The sequence below is a fragment of the Tupaia chinensis genome, unplaced genomic scaffold (genome assembly GCF_000334495.1).
Source record: "Tupaia chinensis unplaced genomic scaffold, TupChi_1.0 Scaffold145659_1, whole genome shotgun sequence".
Classification (NCBI taxonomy): domain Eukaryota; kingdom Metazoa; phylum Chordata; class Mammalia; order Scandentia; family Tupaiidae; genus Tupaia; species Tupaia belangeri.
In genome coordinates, this window is record NW_006205516.1 from 1,516,138 (window position 1) to 1,530,829 (window position 14,692).

Genomic DNA, 14,692 nt, shown 5'->3' on the forward strand with positions numbered 1-14,692 from the left:
TGCGCTACTTGCCAGAGAGACAGAATGAGTGTGAAAGCACCCTTGCATAGCCATACTACAGTCTTTTTCCTCCATTTTTCTATCCCATCAGGATCTTGGATGCTCATATATATCTGGCATATTTTTCAAGCTGCCAGAGTTGGGACTGGAACTGCAGTCAACCATGTCAGGTCTGGCTTTCTGTGCATAGTGCTTAACTGCTATGCTACAAGGCTGGACCTCTCCCTTCTCTTACTGTCTTAACTTTCTTTGAACTGTGGTAATATTCAACCACTTTCTTTTTCAGCTCTGTTTTCTGTTTTGTTTTCTTCTTCCCTCCCATGTATCTCTTGGGCCTCATTTTTAACAAAATTTTTTGAGAGAATTCATGTATCATAAAATAACCCATTTAAATAATACACAATACATTATATTCATAGATTTCTGAAACAATCACCACAGTTTTAGAACATTTTGATTAATCTAAAAAGAAATCTCCCAAAGTTAGCCATCAATTTTCATATTTCTCCACTTTTAACCTTGTGGGAAGACAAAACCATTGAGTTGTGGCTGTAGTGTTAACTGATCAATTATCTCCTGGAATAAAATATTAGTGATGTTCAAAATTATTTCCTTCTACTTCTTTCCCAAAACATGGAGACTCATCACATAGCCTCAATATAATCTGAGTTCTACTCTAAATTGTACATTTGTAGAGCTTAAACACCCAGGTTTTTTTGTTGTTATTTTACTTAATAATATAAGAACAGTTCTCTCTTTCTTTTAAGACAGATTTCTGCTACAGGATGTGTAGACTCTCCAGAGACAGAGAGATAGAAAGCGAGACATCACCCCCTTGGGGGATGGCCATGCCAGTCACTTCTCCTACATTCTCCTCTTGGGATTTTGGGCATGCATGCACACGTGCCTGGTGTAAGTTTCAAGCCTCCAGGTCCAGGACTCAAACTGCAGTCAGCCATGTTATGTCCAGTGACATAACCATCTGTTGATCCCTCTCTAAAGACAGTTCTCTTCTTAAAAAATTGTTTGGCTTATGATTTTTTGACTTTACAATGGTACAAAAGTGATACATACTCAGTTGAAACTGTACTGAGTACCCAGACAACCATTCTGTTTGTATAGTATAGTATAATATTTAATAAATTTTATTATAATATTTTCAGTATAGTATTTAATAAATTTTCAGTATAGTATTTAATAAATTATACTAAATATTCATTTAATTATAAAATAGATTTTGTGTTAGATGATTTTGCCCAACTATAAGCTAATGTAAGCATTCTGAATGTACTTAAGGTAGACTGGTCTAAGATATGATATTTAATAAGTTAGGTATATTAAATGTATTTTTTAATTTATAATAGTTTCAACTTACAAGGTCTGTCAGGCAATAACTCCATCCTAAGTTGAGGAACATCTGTACTTTAGAATTTATTATTCAAATGTAGCTGTTGATTTAATCTTTCTTTAATTAGCTATCAACTTATTTTATGTATCTATATTGCTGCATTATTGCAAAAATAAAAGATGTAAAGCAGGTAATATTTAATACTTTTTAAATGATTAAAAAGATAACAAGGATTTTGATGATCAGAACCCAGGTGATTTTATGTTCTTCATTCCTGCATACATTTTTTTTTCTTTTTAGCAAAAATATTGAGAAAAGGAAGTAGAGGGAAGGAATTGTATAAATAAATGTGGTATCTGGGCATGAAATAACCTGATTTTGCTTCCAGAGGATATGCAGTTTATGAAAATCTATCAGCTGCATTTCATCTTGTAATGTAAAGAGGAGCTGGTAACACCAGAAAGTGGTTCTACAGCAAGGAAGAAAAACAGCCTGATGAACTGGACATCAGACAAGACCATTTGGTGATACTGCAAAGACAATGATGCCATTACCTACCTCAGAAAACTCTTCCTATCTTTATGTTTGTTTCTGATTTTCTAAATCCTGGGTCAAATAAAAGCTACAGTATTAGATATGAATTCTGGTTTTTTAGTTTTTTTATTTCCTTCCCATTACATTGGTCATTTAATGAATTATATGCTTATGTAAAAAAGAAAAAGTTTACCACTTTTTAAACTATTGTCTTTAGTAATTAATTTGTAGAATTATTTCAAAGATTCAAGCCTACGTGACTAATAGGAACCTATGTTAAGGTTCATTTTAAGGAATATTTTAAGGTCAGAATCTTCAAAAATCTGTTTCTAATGTGATTATACTTTACTTCCAGATGATGGTCAAGTACTTGTCGCATGAGCGTGTGAACCTGTGAGGGTGGACATGTAGTAGAGTCCATGCTTAATACGCTAGCAGCTCACCTTCAGAAATCATTTTTACGATATACAGGTAGCACATCAAGAGGCTTCTGATTTCATACTGATCCAATCGGTTATAATGGGATATGTTACTCCTTGTTGAACCCTGTCGGGTCTGTAAGATAAAGAGAGGAAACTTCTGAAAGAATATCAACACCACAATTTTCCATTTAACTCAGTAACTTTTTATTAGTCCTATCTGGGAATATTTTAAATATAAATCTATATTTTATATCACCCCTGTGGGGCAAGTGGGCTATTGTACCTAGTAATATCACTGGGAATTACCTTGGGGGTCTTCATAAAGATATAGCCATGAATACTATGTATATTTTATTTCCCTGCACCTTGAATTTTAGTAGTAAAATTTAAAAATACACATGTGGCAGGTTCAGGAAAAATAGCTTTTACGTGGAGGAAGAATTTAACTAAGGTATATGAAAGCATAAGAGAAACATTTTATACTCTTTGATTTTAATCTCTTCTTAGAGTTTATTAAAATCCCACTTCCCAAGCATAGGTCAAGAAATCTATCTAAAAAATGGCTAGTAATATTACTATAAGATAATCAGACTAAGGAGGGCCCAATAATACCTCAAAATCAAAACCTTTACAAAGGAGTGGTGTTCCTATTATTAAATTGTTAAAATACTAGAAGTTAGGCATGAGAAGATCTGACCTATTAGGGGATTTATACAAACAATAACAATTGCCTAAAGAATTTACCCTTGTTAAAAATCAGTAATTTAGTTGAGCTAAACCGGGGATGCACGTTTACTAAGGTAGGATTTACTAAGAAAAAACTTTCACTTGGATCAAAGCAGACCTAGCCTTGTGACTGCTTACTAGCTATGTAACTCTACTACCTAGTCATTTAACCTCTCTGACTTTTCTTTGCCATATCCATGACGGTGCCTGTTGTCCTAATTTTAAATGGTGGGAAATAGGAACCTTTGTTAATAAATTACTATTTACCCAAAGGCTCAAAGAAGTATAGTCCAGTGGTTCCCAATGGGTGGTGCCCAACCAGCAACATCAACATCACCTGGGAACTTAGAAGTACAAATCAGCAGACCCTATTCCAGACCTACTAAATCTCATTCTGGGGGTAAGGCCCAGCCACCTAGTTTTATTAAGCTCTCCAGATGATTCTGATGTATAGCAAGAGTACCCATAATATAGGAGAAAAAGCACTGGAATTAGAAAATCTGGGTTCAGGTATAGCCCTGCTACAGCTTCTGGTTCTAATCACAAATCCTGGTTTTCATCTGTAAATTGAGAGTTGGAGTTTATTCATTTATTTTTATGGGCCCTTATAATGTTATGATGCTATGATTTTACATAGTAGCATGGTAAGACTACTGGTCTAAAATAGGATTGCTCTGTCTTAAAGGCAGACACATCTCAAACTTTACTATTAGGCTTGAAACAACTTGATAAGAGAGTTGGAGGATATATGTTAAATGATGCTGGGATGCAGAAATCGATTTTAAGACCCAATTTCTTTTTAATCCCTAATTAATGTCATTACTACAAAAGAATGAAAGTCCAAATTAATCCTGCCAAGATATGCTTTATTTTAAATGATAAGGCACATTCGATATTTTAAACCTAAATCTTCCCTTTTCTAGAACAGGTTACAGTGTGCTAGGGTTAGAGGAGGTATTCAGAGTTAGAGCTCTTGAAGATGAATGCCTTACTTCCTATAAATAGTTTTAAGATCTCTAACTAAAACCTGTCCGGATAGAAAATAACTGCTAAAATACCCAAGACTTATGGGATGATTTTTACAGACCCAGGATAGACTACAGGAGATCAGAGTGCCTACTATTTATATAAAGAGAAAGATTACCGTAGCCTAATATACAACTACAGTTATTCTACACGTTTAGGTTCTTACATTTTCACCAGTGTTTCCCTGGTCTGCAAATCCCATTGCTCCTTCTGGGATGAGGGAACCTCTTGAATCTTCCCTCTTAATTCCATGTCCATTTTGGAAAGACCCATAAGCTGGAGAAAAAAAAAAAAGCCAAGTCCTTGTTAGCAACAGGAAAAACCATCAAAAATATATTTTAAGAACCAGATTAAGTAACAACACAGTAAGATTTTATTAAACTAAAGTGTGAAATGTATATATAAGTGTGAAATGTATATATCATATCAAAACACATAAGAAACCAAGTGAAGGTTAAGCAATTTTTTACTTCTCAAAACACTTTACTGTGTATAAAACTATAAGAAATTTCTTGAGTGTCATAAAATAAAATCACATAATTCAAGAGACAATTTTATAAAGAAACTTGGACCCAAGAAAGGGAAATGTCTTCCCTCAAATTAGTGACAGGTGGGACCAGCAGATGCCATAATGGTTACATCACTGAACTCCCACATAGTTGACCGCAGTTGAGTCGTGGAACTGGCAGCTTAAAACTCACACTAGGCATGTGTGTGTGCGTGCCCAAAATCCTGAGAGAAGAATGGAGAAGGGATTGCAGTGTGGCCATCCTTCCTAGGGGGTGATCTCTTGCTTTCTTTCTCTCTGTCTCTCTGGCAAGCGCATGTGCCCTATAGCAAAATTCACTCTTAATAAAATAAAAATTAGTTAAGGTAAGAGTATTGGAAACCAGTGTTTTTCTCATCTTCTATTTCTTCAGTACACCAAACTATGTTTTAAACCAGTTTAACCAGGAAACCTAGGCAAAGAAAATGGGCTGCAAGTGTCATATTTTAATTATATTCTAGTAGAGATCATGCTATGTATAGTTTTATTTATTTATTTTTTGGAGAGGTTTTTGCTATAGGGCGCATGCGCTCGCCAGAAAGACAGAGACAGAGAGACAGAAAGCGAGAAATCACTCCCCCAGGGGGGATGGCCATGACGCAATCCCTTCTCCTCCATTCTCCTCTCCGTATCTTGGGCACGCACGCACATGGACCTTGGGCACGCACGCACATGGACCTGGTGTGAGTTTAAGCCACTGGGTCCAGGACTCGAACTGCGGTCAGCTACATGGGAGTTCAGTGACATAGCCATTATGCTAACTGCTGGTCCCTATATAATTTTATTTTGAAATAATTTAAAAACTACAGACAAGTACAAGGGACATGTCTAAATATTCATTCAATGTGTAGAGGGCTTACTTACCAGTGTCTTTGTCAGTGCTCAGACTCCCTCTATTTGTAGGTGAAGTAAAGCCACATGGAAACTCATCCCTGGATGCCTATAACAGAAAGTGATAGCTCTGTTATTTTAACAAATTTGTATACCAGGATAGAAATCTGAATGAACAGATTAAGATAGTACTCCAATTTTAAATAAAGCTCAGTGTGAATGTCTAAATCAGTTACCAGTACTTAGTATTTAGGAGACTGTCTTTACAAAATAGCTACTAACATCCTGTCAACTCTGGCCAAGTGACATAACTCTAGATGGCTGCAACCAGTGCATCCTAAACATGGTTCAGTTCTCCTTCTTGGAACCAGGGGCAATGCTAGAGGTAGGAGTGTGACCAGAAGCCCTAGGTGAACTTGAGCTAGAAAAGAAAGAACAGATGAGTGAAATCATTCCAAATAGCACTGTCAAATGTATATGGAGTGAGTGTAAGCATGAGCTACTGTGTTTGTGAAGAATGGCCAGCCTCATGCCTAGGGAGGCAATGCAGCATCCACATTCAGGTGACTGCCAGGATCGGCAGCTACAAGCAAGCAAGGCATCAGGCAGGCTTAACATTAGCTTTCACAGGAACCCAGGACAGGCTTGACAAATTGGCCGGAACATTTCCTAGAATTTCCAGGGGAAGCTTAAAAGGTCACAATTTAACCTGTCACTCAACAATATGATATAACTACTAAGAGCACAAAGATGATCTTGGGTCATACAGAACATGGGGTGGGGGGCAGGAATTAATAGTCCTACTGGGCAGACTGCCAAGTGTACAATTCACACACACACACACATGCACTTTTCTTTTTTGCTAGAGGGTACGTGTGCTTGCCAGAGAGAGAAGAAAGCACCCTCCCCATGGGTAACGGTCACCGCACAGTCCCTTCTCCATTTCTCCTTATCTTTGGGACTTATGGTCACACATGCACAAACACCTCGTTTCTCAGGCTGCTGAGTCTGGGACTTGAACTGCACAGTTGGTTGCTCATGTGAGATCTGGCTGCCTTAACCATTAGTCCATGGAGCCAGCCCTCTGACATATACATATTTATATTTAACTTGTCAGAGGGTGCGTGTACTCACTGGAGACAGAGAGGGACAGTGAGTGAGGAAAAGTGGAAAAGCACCCCCCCACCATGGGGGATGGTCATATCCCAATCCCTTCTCCTCCATTTCTCTCTCCTTTTAGGATTCTGGGCATGCACACACACACACATGTCCATGTTTCTCAAGCAGTCAGCTCCAGGATTCCAACTGCGTGGTCAGCCTTGTGGGATCTGGCCACCTTAACCACCATGACACCAGCTGGCCCAAACACTCATACTTTGATAGGGTCATTGGTAAACTGGAGCACATCCAGAAGAATGGTGACCAAGAAAGTAAAATATTCACAATGACAGATGATGAAGTAGAGATATAAGAAAAATGTAGAAGGCACATATGAAAGGGCCACGTGTGCAAGGAGGAACAGATGTGTTCCACGTATCTAGAGGGCAAAACTAGGACCAGTGGATTGAAAACCTTTCAGATCTAATGTCAGAAGGGATGTTTTAACTATTGCAATAGTTATGCCAAATGATAAACCGATCACCTCCAAAGTTCCTTTTCACTCCTAAGATTCTAAGGTGGGGGCGGGGGGCAGGGCACAGACCAAGTGTGGTAAGTTAAAAGGAACTCACCATAAGTGCTGAAAGACTAACAGTGGAGGGGAGCAGCAAAGGAAGACAGTTTAATCCCCAATGCCAGTTCAGTTTTCAAGTCTAATAAATATATGAAGGCATATGAACAACAGAAAATCTCAAGAACAAAACACTGAGTAAAAGGGGTTCATGATATTCTCTCAGATCTTGGCTCATTATTCAAAGCATGGCCCTTAAACCAGAAGAAGCCAAAAGCTTGTTAGAAAGGCAAATTCTCAAGCCCCATTCCAAGTCTACTGAATTAAGAATCTGTTTTAACAAATTCCCCAGGTGGTTTATATGCATGTCAAGGTTTGAGAAGCACTGATCTGGGAAAAATGGTGAAAGTGAAAATGAAGTAAAAAAATGAACTCTTAACAGATCATATAGTATTGGACCGCAATTCCGAATGCATTGAAACAGGATAAAACTTCAACAGAAACACATTGCTACTTACAGAATTAGGCATGGCTGCACAAGAATACAAGGTATCTCGACCTGCTAATCGCTGTATATTTTCCAAAAGCAGTCCAACGAATGGGAGGTACAATTGTGCTATTTTGGCTTGCTGGTTCTAAAATATAATTGCCAACAATTTAACAGGTATATATTACAAATAAACAGGGTCAGCTCCTGTTTAAAGACTAAAAGTGGACTAATAATATCCACAACAAATGAATGAGGCATGAGTCTATTCATGCTGATAGTCTTGAAATAATTATCACAGAACTTCATTGGTATTTGGAATTACAGACAATACAGTGTCAACTCATAGTCCTCAAACATAACCACATAAAGTAAAAGTTTTTTGTTTGTTTGTCTTTTTGTTTTTGTTTTTGGTTTGTTTTTGTTTTTGCCATAGGGTGTATGCATTTGCTAGAGAGAGACAGAGAGGGGAAAAATAAGAAGTCACCCCACAGGGTGGATGGCCATGCCTCAATTCCTTCTCCTCCATTCTCCTCTAGGGATTTGGGGCACACATGCACACGTGCCTGGCATGATTTTTAAGCCACTGGATTCAGAACTTGAACTACTCAATTGGCCATGGGGGAATCCAGTGCCTTAAACACCATGCCATCTGCTAGCCCCCTCTTTCTTTCTTTCTTTCTTTCTTCCTTCCTTCCTTCCTTCCTTCCTTCCTTCCTTCCTTCCTTCCTTCCTTCCTTTCTCTCTCTCTCTCTCTCTCTCTCTCTCTCTCTCTCTCTCTCTTTCTTTCTTTCTTTCTTTTAAAATAGCAGATAATATTAGTCCTGTACTTTAACTCCAGTGAGGGCTGAACTTGGTGGGAGTAGAAACTGTGCTGGCCTTGTTCACTAGTTCATCCCCACTGCCTGGGCACAGAGCAGATGGTCAATGCACACTGGTCAAATGAATAGATGAATAAATGGAAGAAGGGAAAAAATGGCAAATTACTATATTCATTCAAGGAACATTTTCTTGCTTTGATTAAAACCGCTATTAAAATAATGTGATCTTAGCACTCCTAAGTCAATTATAAGACTTGGGAGACTGATACATTGTATTTATAAATATGTAAACAAAGCTGGCCACTAGTACTCTTAATGAATGTGGTATCTCTTATACAAGTTTATTTACTGCTTTCCTCAGCTGTAGTCATTCCTTACCAAGTACATACATACACCCAATCAGAAAACAGTGGTGGTGATGGCACAAGAGTTGCCTCCCATATTTCAGGACTTTGGGAGGTTTTTCTTTGAGACTTATATAAAGCCTCTTGGACTGCATTATTTTTAGTTCATTGGCTTTCATTGATCATAAAAATAAATTTTCATTGATGCTCACTCATAATATTCTTTACTGCAAACTTCATCTCGAATATATCATCTTAGAAGAAACTTCCTAATATGATACCTATGATTGTTTGGGTATCCTTACCTTGTGCTGGTATCTAGTATCAAATGCATGTTTTATTAAAAGATTCTTTATAACAGAGATAGCTGTGTATCTGATCTCATAATTGTCTTGAAGAGCAATGGAGGTTTCCCTCAGAAGTAGACCAACCAAGAAGTGATGCTTGCAATACTCATCTGATAAATTGTATTCAAGATTTGAATCTGCAGTATAATGAAATTTAAAACCCATTCATAAAAATGTTCATAAAATTATGATACCATTAAAATACCATATATATTATTTAATAATATTATGTGATCATGCTAGCAAGAATGATCATTTTTATTATTAATGAACCTGAGTGATTCTTTTAGCACAGAGTAAGCATGCAAAATTTTCCAAGAGCACTCGTGATGAGGGCTAGAGGATAGCTTTAATGATTATTTCAATCAACAAGAAAGTCCCTAGATGGTCATTCCCTCCTCGATCTTTTAAACTCTTAGAAATCTTAGCACAAAAAGAGAATGAAATAATTCTGTGTTTTGTAGTGTCTTAACACATTTCTTTGTATCTGAAGAGATTTCATTTCATCTATATATTTTAGTAATTCTATACAATAATGTTTGATTTACTTATCCATTTATACTTAAAAAGTGAGACAAGGAAGCGAAACTATTATAGACAACTGTCATTTTAAAGGTATTAAGTGACTATTCATTGCATATTGACCTGAATACGATATAAGAACAACCAGCAAAAACAGCCTGTTCTCAACCAATTGATCATTATGTAAATATAAATCTTTTATTTGATAAAATCTTCAAACTATTTATTTTACTCCCTATGAGATCTTCAGTCTATTTTAAATTCTATATCTTAATATCCTGGTTAGGATTTGCCTTATAACTAACTACTCAGAGGGGATTATGATCAAGTTTGGTCATTTCTGCTGCAGGTTTCTACTATCTTCATTTCCTCTCCCCTGCCATTCAATTTAGTTAGGCCACAATGAAGGACATGCTTTATATTCCTTTGTTGGCCTCTTCATATTTACTCTAATGCTATGTATTCAGTTAGGAATTAATTCATGCTGCCAGTAGTCTAATTTAATCCTAAATCCCGATGATCTGTCCACCCCTTCTTTTCTCCTCTTTTTTTATACTGCTTGATAAATACTGGGGAAAGTATGTGAACTATACATGCTAGAATACAATAAGGGGGTGGTTAATTAGAGGTGCTGTGGTTTTATAAACCTTTCTTCTTTGTTTTCACTGGCTGTAAGTCTATCACTAGACAGCAGCTCAGCAAATACTTCCCTAGACACCAAGGCAGATGATTTTTTTCCTGCATTAGTCATGCTCTTTCGTGAATCCCAAATATTTTCTACACACAAGGGCCAGTATAAACTAAGGTGACCTTATCTGGGTAGATTTTTCAAATGGCAGAGCATTTTTTTTTTACTTCAGTGAGTTGAATCAATCTAATCAGGTGATTTCATGCACACCTTCAAAACTCTGGCTATGGAGTCACTAGACAGGGAGAAGGAGGCAAGCTTGAGAGAGGTGACACACACTTAAAGTGGAGAGTCCCTCAGATTCCATCCTTTGCCCCCATGCTGGTCTACAGAGGGAACTTGTTTTCTGAGGACAGATGTTTTAAAGTTGCTTCCTCTACAAACACTCAAGCTTATTTTAAAAGTAAACATACACGCTACCTCGCAGACTTTCTGGGTACATTAACTAAAGCCTCATTTTGGCTTGGGAGGATTTGAAAAGCAAACAAAGCCCCCATCCATCTCAGCCATTCATCAAATCAACTGTGTTTAAAAACAGCAAACTACTTTAGAGTGAACCGAGTTAAACCTACCTACTGAAGTCAAACGGTCCACCGCAAATGAAAAAAAATCTAATTAATATATGAAAAGAAAAAGGACAAATAAAAAACATAGGAACATAAGAATAGTGCTAAACAACAAAGCATTCAATAAAACTAGCAATGGTGATAACTGAAGGCATTTCATAAATTTAGTACATACATGTTACTATTTTACTCTGCCACTGCATTTCTTTTTCCATGCTTTCAGTAGAAATACATTTATACGGTTTTTCTTAATTTAGTCCCATATGACGTTTTAAGCACTACTACAAAGAACAATTTTACTAGTATCGACATATGTGTTTAAGCAGTAATCTATATAATATGCCCAATTTCTTCATACTATGATTATCACCAGTGATAAGGAAATGAGAATACCAATACCCCATCTTCAGATAGTAACAGTTATGAGGTTACCTTCATTCAAACTGACTGGTTTGACTAGAAAACATTATACTACACTAGTGGTAGCAAAAAAAAAAATACAATTTCAAAAATGATGGAAAATGCAAATAGATACCTTGAACTCGCTGCAGTTTAGGTTTTGCAAATGCCATTGGCAAGTTCAGAGGAATGTAATGTTCATGATTGCAAATGGTTTGCAGAAACTCAAACTTGTATTCAGCCAGAACCTATGTGGAAAGAAATTCTATGTTAATTCATATTTAGGAGATAGTATTTCAATAGTTTAACCCAGCGCATTAATCTTCACAGCAAAAGTATCTGGCATTCTAAGCAGAACTTGAGATGTGACCCGTGCAAGAAACAGTTTACATAGCAGGCCCAAGACTATTATCCTTAAGAAGACCTGTTTGCAAGGCTGGCTGTGGGCTAGCACCTGGAAAATTGGATTTTGAAATGTTTCCCGCATGATAAGGTTGCTCTTTCTGTGTCTGCTTAGACCACTTGTACAAACAATGTGATTTATGATGAATATCTACTTTGCTTTCCTTTAAAAAAAATATTGTTTTTCAAATTATTATTATCATTATTATTATTATTATTTAAACTTGATCAAAGAGGCGACCAGAAGATGGCATAATGGTTACATCACTGGACTCTCACATAGTTGACCATGGTTCAACTCCCAGACCCGGTGGCTTAAAACTCATGCCAGGCATGTGTGCATGCATGCCCAAAATCCCAAAAGGAGAATGGAAGAGAAAGGATAGCCAGTGTGGCCATCTGCCCTGGGTAGTGATTTCTTGCTTTCTGTCTTTCTGGTGAGTGCATGCATCCTATGACAAAAATCTCTCAAAAAAAAAAAAAAAGAAGAAGAAGAAGAAGAGAGAAAGAACGAAAGAAAATTTGACTAGAGAAAGAGAGAAGGAAAGTGAGAAAGCAGGTTGCCTGGTCTAGGACTCGAACCGTGGTCCACCATGTGGGAGTCCAGCTCCTCAACCACCACACCACCTGCTGGCCCCTTGCTTTCCTTTTTGAGTCTGGAATTCTTATCAGACTCCACTACATGACCAGCCCCTAATAAAAAGCCCTAATCTCTTGAGTCTCAAATGGGCTTCCTGAAACAAAAACATTACACATGTGTAAATGAAATATTTTTTCATTGCTAGAGGGAGGGTGTGCTCTGTATGACCATTCATAGGAGGGAGAGAGCTTGGAAAACTTGCCCATGGACTGCTACACAGTCCATTTGATCAAGCCTATTTCCCTTACTGATCCAGCTAAGTATCCTTACTGTGTCCCTTTAATGAATCTTAGCCTGAGTATGACAAGATGTTGAGTCCTAGAAGTCCTTCTGGTGAATCAATGAACATGTGGGTGGTCTTGGAGACCCCAAAAATACAGTCCAATATTCCCTGCTACCATGGGGACAGCAAGTGGTGTGGTAGTTAAGGTTGCTAGACTCCCACATGGCCGACCATGGTTTGGGTCCTGGACCTAGCTGCTTGCTTTCTTACTTTCCCTTTTCTCTCACTGTCTCTCTCTGGTTAAATTTAAAAATAATAAGAATAACAAAAAAAGTTAAATAAAGTAATCTTTTAAAAAAGTAGTGATTTCTTTAAAAAGAAGAAAAAAAGGGACCAGCAGTTAGCGTAATGGCTATGTCACTGGACTCCCATGTAGTCGACCGCGGTTCGTGTCCCGGACCCGGTGGCTTAAACTCATGCCGGGCGCGTGTGTGTGCGTGCCCAAGATCCTGAGAGGAAAATGGAGGAGAAGGGATTGCGGCGTGACCATGCCCCCTGGGGGGTGATTTCTCGCTTTCTATCTCTCTGTCTCTCTCTGTCTCTCTGGCGAGCGCAAGCACCCTATGGCAAAAACCTCTCAAAAAAAAAAAAAAAAACAGAAAAAAGAAAAAGAAAAAAAAAAGATACAGCTATACTGGGCCAGCAGGTGGTGTGGTGGTTAAAGCAACTGGCTTCCCACATGGCCAAACCACTGACCATGGTTTGAGTCAGGGACAGGTGGCTTGAAACTCACGCTGGGTGTACGTGCCCAAAATCCCAAGACAGAATGGAGGAGAAAGGATTTCAGTGTGACCATCCCCCCATTTATGAGGGTGATTTCTCACTTTCTCTCTCTGTCTCTCTCCTTTCCCGCAAGAACATACATCCCCTGGCAAAAACCTTAAAAAAAAAAAAAAAAAAAAAAAGATACAGCTATTCTGAGGCCAGCAAGTGGTTGAGGCACTAGACTCCCCATTGGTTCAGGTCCCGAACCTTGAAGCTTTCTTTCTCACTTTCTCTCTCTCTGGTGGGTACACATGCCCTGTAGCAAACTGTAAAATAATAATGATAGATAAAGTTGAGATTAAAAAAAAGGTACAGCTATACTAAAAGAACCTAAATAAAAACAGCAGTTCCAAATCCTCAAGAAGAAAATAAATGTCACCCCTGGTTTCATGCTTTAATGGCTGACATCCACTGCAATTATATCCCTATAACTTACCTTAGGATCTTTGGGACTGAATCCAGATATATAGTCATTTATCAAGTTGAAAACAAATCCTCTATCCATTAATGTCAAACAGCGCTATGGAAAACCAAAACAAAATAGATGATCATTTACATCATTCTAAATGTCTGTCATGTGTAACTTTTAAACATTTTAAATTTATCCCACAATAAGGGATGGCATTTTCATTTTTCCAGGTAATAGAATAATAACGTTCAGAGATTCAGATGACCTTAAGGAAAAAGATGAAGGGCAAGTAACCTATCATTGAAATTGAGACTCAAGGGTCTCAACTATGCATTTTCTTTTCTTTTCTTTTCTTTTCTTTTCTTTTCTTTTCTTTTCTTTTCTTTTCTTTTCTTTTCTTTTCTTTTCTTTTCTTTTCTTTTCTTTTCTTTTCTTTTCTTTTCTTTTCTTTTCTTTTCTTTTCTTTTCTTTTCTTTTCTTTTCTTTTCTTTTCTTTTCTTCCTTCCTTCCTTTTTTTTTTTTGAGAGAGGTTTTTTGCTATAGGAGGCGTGCACTTGCCAAAAAGACAGAGACAGAAAGACAGAAAGTGAGAAATCACCCCCCAGGGGGGATGGTCACACTGCAATCCCTTCTCCTCCATTCTCCTCTCAGGATCTTGGACATGCACGCACACGTGCCTAGCTTGAGTTTAAGCCACAGGGTCCAGGACTCGAACCACAGCCAACTACATGGGAGTCCAGCAACATAGCCGTTATGCTAACTGCTGGTCCCTCAACTATGCATTTCCAAGACAAGATGAATATATATACACACAGACACATACATATATAATATATATATATACATGAAAATATGTACCTATGTACACACACACATACACACATCCAGCTATCCTGCTTCATTTTGGTCAATTCTC

At 37.6% G+C, this 14,692-nt stretch overlaps 1 protein-coding gene across 1 annotated transcript in view; it reads right to left on the bottom strand.

The window, feature by feature from the left end:
- Nucleotides 1-14,692, bottom strand: part of DOCK11 (dedicator of cytokinesis 11) — a gene marked incomplete at its 5' end in the record, with an annotated part of 164,765 nt that overhangs the window by 65,280 nt on the left and 84,793 nt on the right. Inside the window, 7 exon segments of the mRNA XM_014584108.2 lie at nucleotides 2,326-2,437; nucleotides 4,223-4,332; nucleotides 5,468-5,543; nucleotides 7,622-7,738; nucleotides 9,061-9,239; nucleotides 11,414-11,525; nucleotides 13,804-13,887. Coding sequence (XP_014439594.1) covers nucleotides 2,326-2,437; nucleotides 4,223-4,332; nucleotides 5,468-5,543; nucleotides 7,622-7,738; nucleotides 9,061-9,239; nucleotides 11,414-11,525; nucleotides 13,804-13,887 — 790 coding nt within the window.